This window comes from Trichosurus vulpecula, chromosome 8 (genome assembly GCF_011100635.1).
Source record: "Trichosurus vulpecula isolate mTriVul1 chromosome 8, mTriVul1.pri, whole genome shotgun sequence".
NCBI lineage: Eukaryota > Metazoa > Chordata > Mammalia > Diprotodontia > Phalangeridae > Trichosurus > Trichosurus vulpecula.
Window position 1 is genome coordinate 219,820,743 of NC_050580.1, and position 11,470 is coordinate 219,832,212.

Genomic DNA, 11,470 nt, shown 5'->3' on the forward strand with positions numbered 1-11,470 from the left:
AACTCAGCTCTAGTCTCCATGCACTGACATCAGTGACTGTCCAGGGCAACTTTTCAAGTTCTCTAAAACTTTAGGCAAAGATTTCCCCCACCAGGGTCCCCCTCTCTCCCTCCCTGGCCCAACTTAGTTGCCAGCATTTATTCCTTTAAATAAACATTTATTATTAAATGACCACAGTGTGCAGAACCCTACAAATAAAACGTTTAGATATTACATGGTTCCTGCTTTGAAGAAACTCAGTCTTACAAGGATGAGACAAATAGAGAATTATAATGCATACACACAAAAATAAGAAAAGGAAGATTGTTATGAAAAGGAGAGGTGGGAGTTAAATCAAAGAAGGCTTCATGGAGTTGGTACTTGAACTGGACTTTTAAAAATGGGTAGAACCACTATTCAAGGGAATAATGAGGACCGATGTTACGCCCAGTTTTGTTGCTGTTGTTTATCCTTCATTTTGGAAGAGGACCAATGACACAAGGATGATGTCTGGTCTCCTGAGTGAATTGGATTTAAGTTGCACCAAGTCTCCTCAGCCTCACTCTCTGTTCCTGAGTCACTGACAAAATTTAACACAACTGGTGATGGCTCTACCCTTGGCAAAGTAGTGACAACATGGTGCAGAATTAGACATACATTTTCAGACTAGGCAAATGTGTGGGTTTGTTTTGCTTGACTCTGCTATTTGCTATAAGAATTGGGTTTTTCCCTTTTTCATTTTCTGGCAAGAGTGAGGTGAGCAGGAACTAGCAATAATGTTGTCCCTCCCCAAAAGAAAAGAAATAGAAGAGGGTCATTGAAACATCTTTAAGAATGCAAAAAGGAAAAAGAAAGAAGTTTAGAAATAATCACGGACAAGCAGGATTGCTAAATTGATTGCATGCTTTTTTAAAAAAGCAAACTATAAATAAAAGGGTTTCACGTATAATGCTCTTTTTTTCTTCTCATTTGCATACAGAAAGTTCTACTTCTTTAGTATTCGTTAAATTCAGGAAAAAAATTACTTTAAAAGAAATAAAAAGAATGGGTAGGAATCTGACAAAGAGAGGGAGGGAATAATAATATTAGAGAAACCTGAAAAGACACACTGGTACCTAATAACTCATCTTTGGCCATGAGCTAGAAAATCCTCCCCTGCTTCCCTTGGACTTCCAACAAGAAAAGACTCCCTATCTGGGTCTTTGCCTCAGTCCTCTGGAGCTGCAGATCTTGGTACCTCTTTCCCTACTATAAAGAGATCTCTATGTATTTGACTTTTTGGAAGGTACCTACCTTCTCACTTTGGCCCACTACTGTTTTGACTAGATTTCCTAAAATACAAGCAATTTCTAGTTTGTTTGTTTTTTCAGCCAGTTCTGCTCTTAATAGTCTGTTGACACCCTGCCCCCACCATTGCTAGTGTCTATCCAATATCTTGTATTTCTTTTCTTTATATACTCATATATGTATTTGGTGTCACTCCCATCAGAATACAAGGTCCTTGAGAGCAGAAACTGTTTCATTCATTGTATTTGTATCCCCAGGACAACTCCTGGCAGGAAGTAGGTACTTAATAAATGCTTGCTTGTTGATTGAGTCTATCTACTCCACAGGAGCTCCAGCCTTCATGGCCTCACAACTAACAGATTGGCAAAGCTGACAAAAGACAAAAGGGATAAACGATGGAGGGTCTATGGGAAGTTAACACACACTAATACTCATGGTAGGACTGTGAATCATGCTTTAAAAAAAAAATGAGCACATGTCCATACCCTTTGACCAAGAAATTCCACTGAAGGTCAAAGACGAAGGAAGGTCCCATATATACCAAAATACTAATTGTGGTACTTTTGTGGGAGCAAAGAACTAGAAACAACGTGCCCTTCAACTGGGAAATGGTAACACAAATTGTAGTACATAAGTGTAATGGAACATTACTGTAAGAAATTAAAAACATGAAGAATTCAAAGAAACATGGAAGTAAATAGAGAAGTAATGGGTTAGAGATGCAGAATGAGATAGACATTTTCAGACATGGCCCCTATGTTGATTTGTTTTGCTTGACTACGCTAACCTGTATGAGGGACAGCAGCTGGTGGGACCCCAGCACATCTTGAGGAAGTAACAGTGATGGAAGATATTTTAAATGAAAAGAATCAATAAAACATTTTTCAAAAGTCAAGATGTATATTTGGTTTTCAGACAATTCAGATTTGGGTTATTAACCTCAAATCTGCCAGGCAGCCATTCTAAGCTTAGAATCCCTATATTCCTATGTGAAAGGAAAAAACTTAAATACAAAAATGTTATGGAGTGAAAAGACTTCCTTCAATTACTTTTCATACCTGCAGCCTGCCCAGAATGGCTCTCTAAGCACAAAAGCAAACACATCTTAAAGTGGTGTAAGTATCTGAATAAAGCTTTTAGTGATGACTTGTATACAAATAGCTACATAAAAGATAACATGACAGAAATATATGACCAGAAAAGAGGGTGGATCAGTTGTATAGGGACAGTCTCTATATCAGGACAGCCTAAGTGCTGCACTAGTATCCACAAAATATTAAAAGAACTAGAGGAAGATCTCTGGCAGACCTTCTATAAGGGACTAATGGAATGATACAAATGGGAATCACTCAGGACAGGAAGGCAGAGAGGGATTGCATTTACATCTATGGAAAAGTGGCCATGCCAGTAACATCACTGATCCAGTTTAGAAAATTAATAGATGGTTAAGTGATGAGGGCAACAGTGATGGTACCTTTAAGAGTAGTGCTTAGTACACATTTCGACAGCTGAACAAGTTATCATCATACATATAGGTAATGTAATTGTACCAAGGGTCAAAGAAAATGAGGATTCAACCACCAAATCAAAGATCTGAAAATCAACAAGCCTAATACAACAAAGTTAGAAAGTTTACCACTTAATTTTTTAACCAAGACCAACACCTCCTACTATAACATAACTTTTAACACATTGGAAAAATCACACTCTCAAGTCTTTCCTCTAAGTGGTCTGATCTACTTCCTTCAACTTAGTACTAACTCCTAATAGGGTTGTAGGTAATAATATTTTTTATACAGATGAAGAAGTGATTACTAGCTACCACAATAAGAGAATCTAGCAACACTGTCACTGGGACCTAGTGCTTATTATTTCTAATGTCTGCTGTTGATGTTACTAGCGGCTACCATGAGGTACTATGCCCCAAAGGCATACAAAATCAGAAGTGAGATTTAATATAGTAACTGTACATTTTTATTAGAGAGTTCAACCTCCATACATTAAAATAAACACACTACTGCACCAATCTGGAGGTGTAATAAGGTACGTCATACATTTGTAAGAACATGCTCTTTAACGTATAGAAAACTGTAGAGACATATGTACAAACAACAGCACTTGCTGTTGCCTGCTAGTGCCTGATACGTGGCAGGTACTTCAGAAATGTTTATTGGTTGATTATTGATAGACCAAACTGTACAAGGACTCTCTAAATAGGTTACCATGCATTTCCTAAAATATAGGAGCAAAACACAATCACTCACATTGACAACTGACTTGATACACAATAGTCCTCCTTGGTTAAAAATAATAATAATAAACTCCCTATATCTTTCTTCTGATGCCTTGACAAAAAGCTTTCTATGGCTCTGGAACACTGGCTTTGGAGTTAGAAGATATAGGTTCAAATCCAGTCTCTTTGATGCACACTACCCCAAACCCTTGTGAAATGAGAGGGTCACAGTAGCTAGCCTCAGAGGTCCTTTCCAGTTCTAAATTTATTTACCTACAGATTGGTGGTAATAAAAAATTTCACATTGCTTTCTAAATAAAATATCACCAAACATACAAGTTTTAAAGCCATACAACGTTAGCTGAAGAGATAACCCAATTATTTCCATTCCTTTCAGTTTAAGATTCTGAGATGGAAGAGACAGGTAAAATGCCAACTATTAATGAAGTATTATTTATTTAAAAGGCTGTCGCATTCTAGCATTATGATATGACATAAGGAAAACTCTTGTCAATGATATGCAAAAAGGATGAGAAATTGTAAGATCACAGATTTAGAGCTAGAAGGGACCTTAGCTTAAAGTATTCTGTCTTAGGAAACATTATTCTTAGTTTCCTGATTTTTGTGTTTTTAAGAGCTAAAAAGTCACCAAGCAAAGTTCCCAAGTTTTTTAGTGTTAGCGAACAGAAAACAAAGTTCTCCAACATTAAATCTATACTATTCCCTCTGTCTCCAAGGCTCCTGAAATAACAGGCTTAATAAAAAGCTATAAGGACGTTCATTCTGTCTATTCCATAAGCGATGCTCATCAAATTCTGTCATAATTTGTTTGCTGTTTAGCCATTTTTCAGTCATGTCCGACTCTTCATGACGCCTTTTGGGGTTTTCCTGGCAAAGATCTTGAAGTGGTTTGTCATTTTCTTCTCCAGCTTATTTTACAGATAAGGAAAATAGAGGCAAACAGGGTTAAAACCCTAAGCCTAGGGTCCCACAGCTAGTGAGTGTCTGAAGCTAGATTTAAACTCAGGTTTTCCTAACTCCAGGCCTGGTGATCTATCTACTGTGCCACCTAGCCACCCAAAATTTCTACAGGAGCTCAAATAAAACTGTGACCAAATATTCTATTTTATTCAAAATAAGAGTGTAGAAACATTAAATCAATAACTATCATTCAGAATATACAAAAGCTTATTTAGTTGTAGTTTCCTATAGGCCAAGGGTTCTTAACCTTTTTTATGCCTCGGACCCCTCTATGGACTCCTCAGAAAATGTTTTTAAGAAACTGAAGGAAATGCAAATTTTTAGTTGGATATAATTTTTTTCCCCATCCAAGTTCACAAATCCCCCTGCAATCTAATCCATGAGCCCCCGATTAAGAACCCTGACAGTAGACATTGAAACTTTCCTCTATATAAGTTTTCAGAAACATCGCTCTCACCTGGTTCTCTCTGACCACTCCTTCTCAGTCTCCTTTGCTGGATCCTCATCCAAGTCACACCCTCTACCCATAAGGGTCCTATAGGGTTCTGAGCTGGGTCCTTTTCTCCTCTCCCTTTGTACTATCTGACTTGGTGACCTCATCAGCTCCCATTTATCATCTCTATGCTGATGATTCTAAAATCTACACATCCTGCCATTACTCCTCTGCTGACCTCCAATCTCAACAAACCAATAGGTCCAACAGACCTATTTTTCCTGTATATAACTTATTTGTACATATTTATTTGCTCGTTAGCACCTTCAGGATAAGGACCGTTTTTGGCTGCTTTTTGTATCTCTAGCACTTAGCACAATGCCTGGAACATAGTAGGGGATTAATAAATGCCCACTGAATGACCAACAAGAATTTAACCATCTAGAAACTATTCCTTAATCTTCATTATATTCTAAGATATTACTAAAAACTGATGATCAAGCAATGGGCAACAACCAATTTATCTCAGGAGAAATGTGAAGTTTCCAAGTCTCTCACCTTCCCACCTTATTAAACAGAATTACTCTCAGTAAGCTGGTCTGAAATTAGGCTTTGTGGTACACATATAATATGTTGTCATACTGTCCTTTCTATTTAATTCTTATAAGCTGGCAAAATGGTGAAGTTTACCCATTCCCACCCCTCACCAAAAAAAAAATCTTATTCTTGAAAAACAGAGTTCTTGGATGGTTTTCAACATAATTATATTGTTCTTAGGAATTAAGCAGGAAAGAACAACACACTATATCCATGATTCTTCTCAGAAGCACCTCTTCAATATTCAACCGGCCCCTAAAAACTATTTCAGTATTGTCACCATGTTCCTCTATTCATTTTTCTGGTCTAATGAGGATAAAAATCCTTTCTAATCCTCAAAAGCTAAATAAGGTCTTCAGGGTAATGTTTAATTTTTAGGCTTGTCAGCCTCTACATTGTCCTTTGTCAGATCTGAAGGTAATGGGAGCATGTTACATGTCTGCTTCAGATTAAATAAATTACTACAGAAGCCAGGATTCTTCCCAACCTTGTCAGTTCAGCAGCTATGATTAGTTTTATCCCCAAAGAGGTTTTTCTACATTTCTCTAACCAACTGAAAGAATTTCATTCCTAGTGAGAAATATTTGTAACCCAAACTGTTTAACTACAGAGTTTTTATGAACTCATACTCAGATATATTAACAGTCTCCTTACTGAGTAGGAGATAATATTCTTTCCAGGAATCAGTGGTGACCTTTTTTGGTTCAGACCTGTGATTTCATCAGTGTAGGGAATTCCCAAGCATAGAAACTCCTGTCAGTGATGCAGCAGAGCCTGATGTTGCCTGATGTTCTGAGAAGTAATGACTTCCCCAGGGTAACACAACTAGCATGTATCAGAGGCAACATTTGAACCTAGATCTTCTGAGTTCTAGGATGTCATGAAGGAGATAGAGGGCCACTACCTCTCTAGTAGTCAGGTGGGACTTCCAAATCAGATTTTTTAAAATCATCAGTTACACACTTTGGAACTTTAATTTAATCCCCACCATTTCATTCTCTTTTTAAAAAAATTAAAAGCCTAAGACGTTTTATATCATGTTTAAGGCTTTTTGCTATCAAAAGCCCAATTTTTCTATACTAGCTTCCAGCATACAAAGCTGTAAAAAAAAACAAAACATACAAAAAAAAACACAGAACCAAAGATGGGATACCAAATTAGCAAGGCAAGTTGCTGAGTTTCTTTAAAACCACTAGTATGTGTGATATTGTCCATATTCTTCATCTTTTTATTGATGAAAGTTCAGTTGACTAGATATATTTCTTAGAAGCTAGACTGATGTACTTCAATGTAGTGGGAGCTAGATTCTGATAAATTTGAAAGCAATGACTGCTCATAAACACAAAGCAGACAAAGGGGAAGGGAAAGTAAACTGAAAATACATATACACCAAAGCAAAAACATGAGGAGCTTAAAAATTAGTACAATACTCAAAAATATCCCTCATACAATATACCTATAACTTCTTTCTAAAACAGACATGGCAGGGGAGAAGGGGGAGGTGGACTGTGATTATATCCACCTTTAATAATGTGGTACCATGAACTTAAAAAGCTTGTAATTCATTAGGGTGACTAAAACTTTTTCATTTCAAAAAGTTATGCTTTCCCATACCTTCTTCATATAGCATCAACTCCCACAGGATTATCTATTTCCTCTAGCCACATCTACAAAAATGCTAGTCATTAGTATATATGCAATAAACCCCTCAAAATGCCCAGAGAGCCAAAAGCTTCCACACTATGAAAAAGGGAGGCCTAGACAGTTTGAAACAGTGAATGAGTATTTTGAGGGGCACTCAATTTTTCCACCAGCAAATACAGCATATTCTCCTCAGAATATCAGCTATCCTTCCTATGTTCACTAGTGATTTGTATGGAAAAAATAAAAAATACTTCTAAAAAGGGCAGGAAGGAGAGAAATAGACAACTATTCAACTACAGACTTACTTCCATAGAATACCTAACTGTTCCAAAGTCTATCATAATGGTTTAATTTGATAATCCTATTACTTTTCATTTAAAACATTTTAACAGGTAACACATTCAGGTGGAAAATTATATACATGTAAATTATATACATATAAACATCTAGCCATAAAACTTACCTTTCAGCAGAGGCAGAGGCGTTAACTCGATAGGCTTGCCCTGAGACCTGAACTGCGAGGAGCTTTGCGACCTCTTCTGTCTGGCTTTCCTGACGGACTTCCGAGAAAATCCGTCTACTTTATCCACTGATGGAGGAGTGGTTGGTGCTGAGGACATATCCCTACTGAAGAGAAAGTACCATTATAAATATACTCCCAAAACAAATGCAAAAAGGTGCTAGGCACAGGTTATATACTAAAAATCACATAAATGGTGACTATAAAATTAAATGTAAACTAGTAATATGCTACAAGGAAAAGTATAAAGAAATAAGCACTATCAGAAGTTTGATCTATTACTCTGCTGTGCTGTTTTTCTCTAGACATACCATTTCTAGATTCTAAGATGCTTCTTGTGGAGTCTTGCTTCCTAAAATAATGTCAAAACCATCAAATCACATTTATAAATTAAAACCAGAAAATCTTAATACATTTTTCCCAAATATTTAAAACTATGAACAACATCCAGATTTTTCCTTTTTTTTTTTTTGACTGGAACAACTATATCATTACTTTACCAAGAAGTGAAGCAAAATTGTTGCAATTATCTAGAGATGACTTTTAACACGTTATCTATAGGATAAAATGTCCCACAATGCAAATGATGACAGGTTCAATTACTTTGCAAAGAACACATAAAAGGGCATGATTAAGATTATTTCAAAGATGTGGTTTCTTTCTGAATGAAGCCATCTTACATTATTAAAGCTGAATATAAAAAACTATGATGAAATCATGCAGTAAACACAGCTGATCTCAAAACAAAATTCATAGCCTTCTCAGACAACCAAATTGAATGCCCCTGATGTTTAAGCAGTGAAGTTCATCACCACCTAACATCAACTTTCATGCCTTCAAACTGACTTTTCCCCCCCAAAAGGAAGTTCTTGACACTCTCAAATAAATTAAAACGGATCTACCCTAAAAGCAACATGCTTTATACTTGTTTTCGTTCAGCACCTGAAACAGATGCCACCATCTCCATGGCACTAAGGCCCCAATGCAAGATTAATGGTAGAGTAGGATAGAAATACCACATATGGAGAAATGCTGAAATACAATAACTCATCTGCAGTCCCAATATATAAAACAAGTGTTTTTACAGAAGAGAATAAGGAACTCTAAATGTATTTACCTACATTTTAATTAAAAAAAAATACATGCCCACATACACAACACTGAGGTTTGGGTTTTTTAAAAATCTGTTTCATTTTCTTCAAAGAGAGTTTTCCAGCTGATAATAGTACCCAAACTTTCTTTTAAAAAAAAAATCTATCCATGTGATCTTAAATATAAACATAGGAGCTAAAATGGAATTGCATGCTATTAAAGAGTACAAGTCACAAGAGATCACTTTAAAATTTCAGGATATATTTTTGCACTGAATTTAGAAACAGCCTCTGTATCCTGGTTTATGAATTATTTAACTCTAATTGTAACTAAACAAGACTTAAATTCCCTAAATCCTATGCTTCCCTCACTCCTTTCACTTCCCTTTTCCACTCTCCCTCCCCATTTCCAACTTTTGATTCTCTGGTGCATGACAGATACCAAGAAAGAGTTTATAAAAACAGAGAATTCCAATGACTTGCCTCTTCTGTCCAGAGTGAAAAACGAATGTCATGAATGCCAACTCCAAGGGCCTACATATTTGATATCTATCAATAGGTTTGTATGCAAAAGCAATGAAGAAACAGGTTCACTAGATCCGAGTTTAAGAAGTCTTTTATTTTCCAGCAGGCACTGGGTATTTTCCAAGGAGTTAAAACCCCAAAAGGAGGGAGGGAAGGAGAGAGACTTGGGGATGGGGAAGAGTTAGAAAGGGAAGAGAGAAATGTGAAAGAGGAAGAAGGGGAAAAGAGATGGGGATGGGGAAGAGGAAAGGATGGAAAGATGGAAGAAGGGAAAAGGAAAAGAAATGGGGAAAAGGGAAGGAGAGAGGAAGAGATGGGAATGGAGGGGAGAGGAAGAGATGGGGATGAAGGGAAGAGGAAAAGAAGGGGAAGGAGAGAAAAAGATGAAGGGAAAGGATAGACGAAGAGTTGGAGATGGAAGAAAGAGGAAGAGATGGAGAAGATGAAATGTAGTAAAAGAATGAGAGGAAGAGATGAGGATGGAGAAGAGGAAGGAGAGGAAGAGAAGGGGATGGAGGACAGAAGAAGAGATGGGGAAAGGGAAGGAGAAAGAGATGGGATAGAGGAGGAAAAGATGAGGAAGGAGAAAGAGATGAGAATGGAGGGAAGAGGAAGGAAAAGGGAAGAGACAGGGAAGGGGAAGGGGGTCTGTCAGTCGGGATGCCACCCACTCCTCTCCCTTCCCCGCCCCCCGCCCCCCGCTCCCCGCCCCCCAGCTCCAAAGAAGAGAAGCCACTGCCCAAACCTCTTCACCAAACCAGCCCAGGCCCGGGTGGGTGCAAGAGGGCGAGGGGAAGAATGTGACCCCGATCCCAGAGGGGAAGGGAAAGGGGTGGAAGAGTGTTAATGAAGAGAGCCGGGGCCATTTCCAGGTAAATCAGACGAGTGGGGCGCGTTCGGTCGGGCCTTGCCCCGGGCCGGGCCGAGTTGCGAGCGGGTTTCTCTCCCCGGAGGGCGGACTGGAAGAGGCCAGCCGCGGGCAGGTACGGGCTGGGCAGCATGGGGGTGAAGTTACCTTGAAGCTCCTGAGAGAGAATCCGGAGATGATCGGTAGTTCCTGGGTGAGGGAGTGGGGCCGCGGGGAATGGAGGGCGGCTGGTGGCGGCAGCGGCGGCGGCTCCGGGAGCGGCTGCGGCGGCGTGCGGCGGCGGGGAGGCCGGGGGACAGGAGGGAGCCCCAGGCGACGGCAGCCCCGTGCGGTGTCTCTTCGGCTCGGCGGCTGCGGCGGCGGGAGAGGCGGCGGCGGCGCCTCTAGGCCTCACAGCGGTACCCAAGGGCTGCGGCTCCGGCAGCGGCGGCGGCAGCTTCACGATCCTCCCCCGCGGGCCCGTCCCATCAAATCGGCATCTACCCCGCTGCGGCCCCGGCGGTTCCTCACTCACATTCCCGGCGGGCGGCGCCTTTGCTGGTTGCCCAGGACCCGGCGGCCGCGGCGGCAGCGACGACGTGGGGAGGGGGGGACAGGGAAGGGAGGGAAGCTGGATCCGCCGCAGCAGCAAGAGGGAGGAGGAAGGAAGAGGAGGAGGAGCCGCAGATGCTGGAGCCGCAGCTGCCGGAGCCGCCGATCGGTACCCGCGGTAGATTTCAGTCAATGCCCCCTTTCTCTCTCCTATTGTCAATATCACCGAGCCGCTGAGTCCATGGCACACGCGCAACCGAACATGCTGGCGACCAGCACCCGCCCCCCGCAGCTACCCACTGGAGCCTTTAAAAGGGAAGTGGTGCCCCATTGGTCCGCGTGCGCTTTCACTCCTACTCCAGCAGGTTAGGCTGAGAGCTGGTCAGGGATTGGCGGTGGGGGGGCGGGGAGACGGCAAGGGTGGGAAGAAAGGAGACTGCTGATTGGGCTGGCGAGTGTTGTTACCCGGATGCAACGGCGATCTCCGGCCCCGCCGTAGCTGTTTCCGGCACCGGCCTTGACTCAGTTGTTAATGACCCGCAAGAAGCCTTAGGACTGTTTGGGACTCCCTGCACCTGGCTGGATTGGAGGGGGTGCCGGGAGACTATGTGGTTCGGTGCCCAGTGCCCATGGGCCAGAGAAATCAGCGGCCTCTGGTGAGGGGACCCTGATGGGAGATCGATGGGGAAGCAATGAGGAACCTTCCTCCCTTCCCACCGCTAGAGCTGATCTTAGCTTTCGCCTTCCCAGGAGGGTCATGAAGCAGGGGCGAGAGTGTCAG

General features: G+C 41.0%; 1 protein-coding gene across 3 annotated transcripts in view; it reads right to left on the reverse strand.

Annotated features, from left to right (window-relative positions):
* The window catches only part of PPP2R5E (protein phosphatase 2 regulatory subunit B'epsilon), a 166,712-nt gene extending 155,651 nt beyond the window's left edge, over positions 1–11,061 (reverse strand). The window contains exons 1-2 of one of the 3 annotated variants that reach the window (XM_036734579.1): positions 10,306–11,061; positions 7,618–7,781 (exon numbers count right to left, since the gene is read on the reverse strand). In XM_036734579.1, the coding sequence (XP_036590474.1) occupies positions 7,618–7,774 (157 nt within the window). In that variant the 5' untranslated portion in view covers positions 7,775–7,781; positions 10,306–11,061. The remainder of the gene's footprint in view (positions 1–7,617; positions 7,782–10,305) is intronic. The other 2 variants (XM_036734580.1, XM_036734581.1) reach the window with 2 other exon arrangements.
* Between the last annotated feature and the right edge of the window lie 409 nt (positions 11,062–11,470).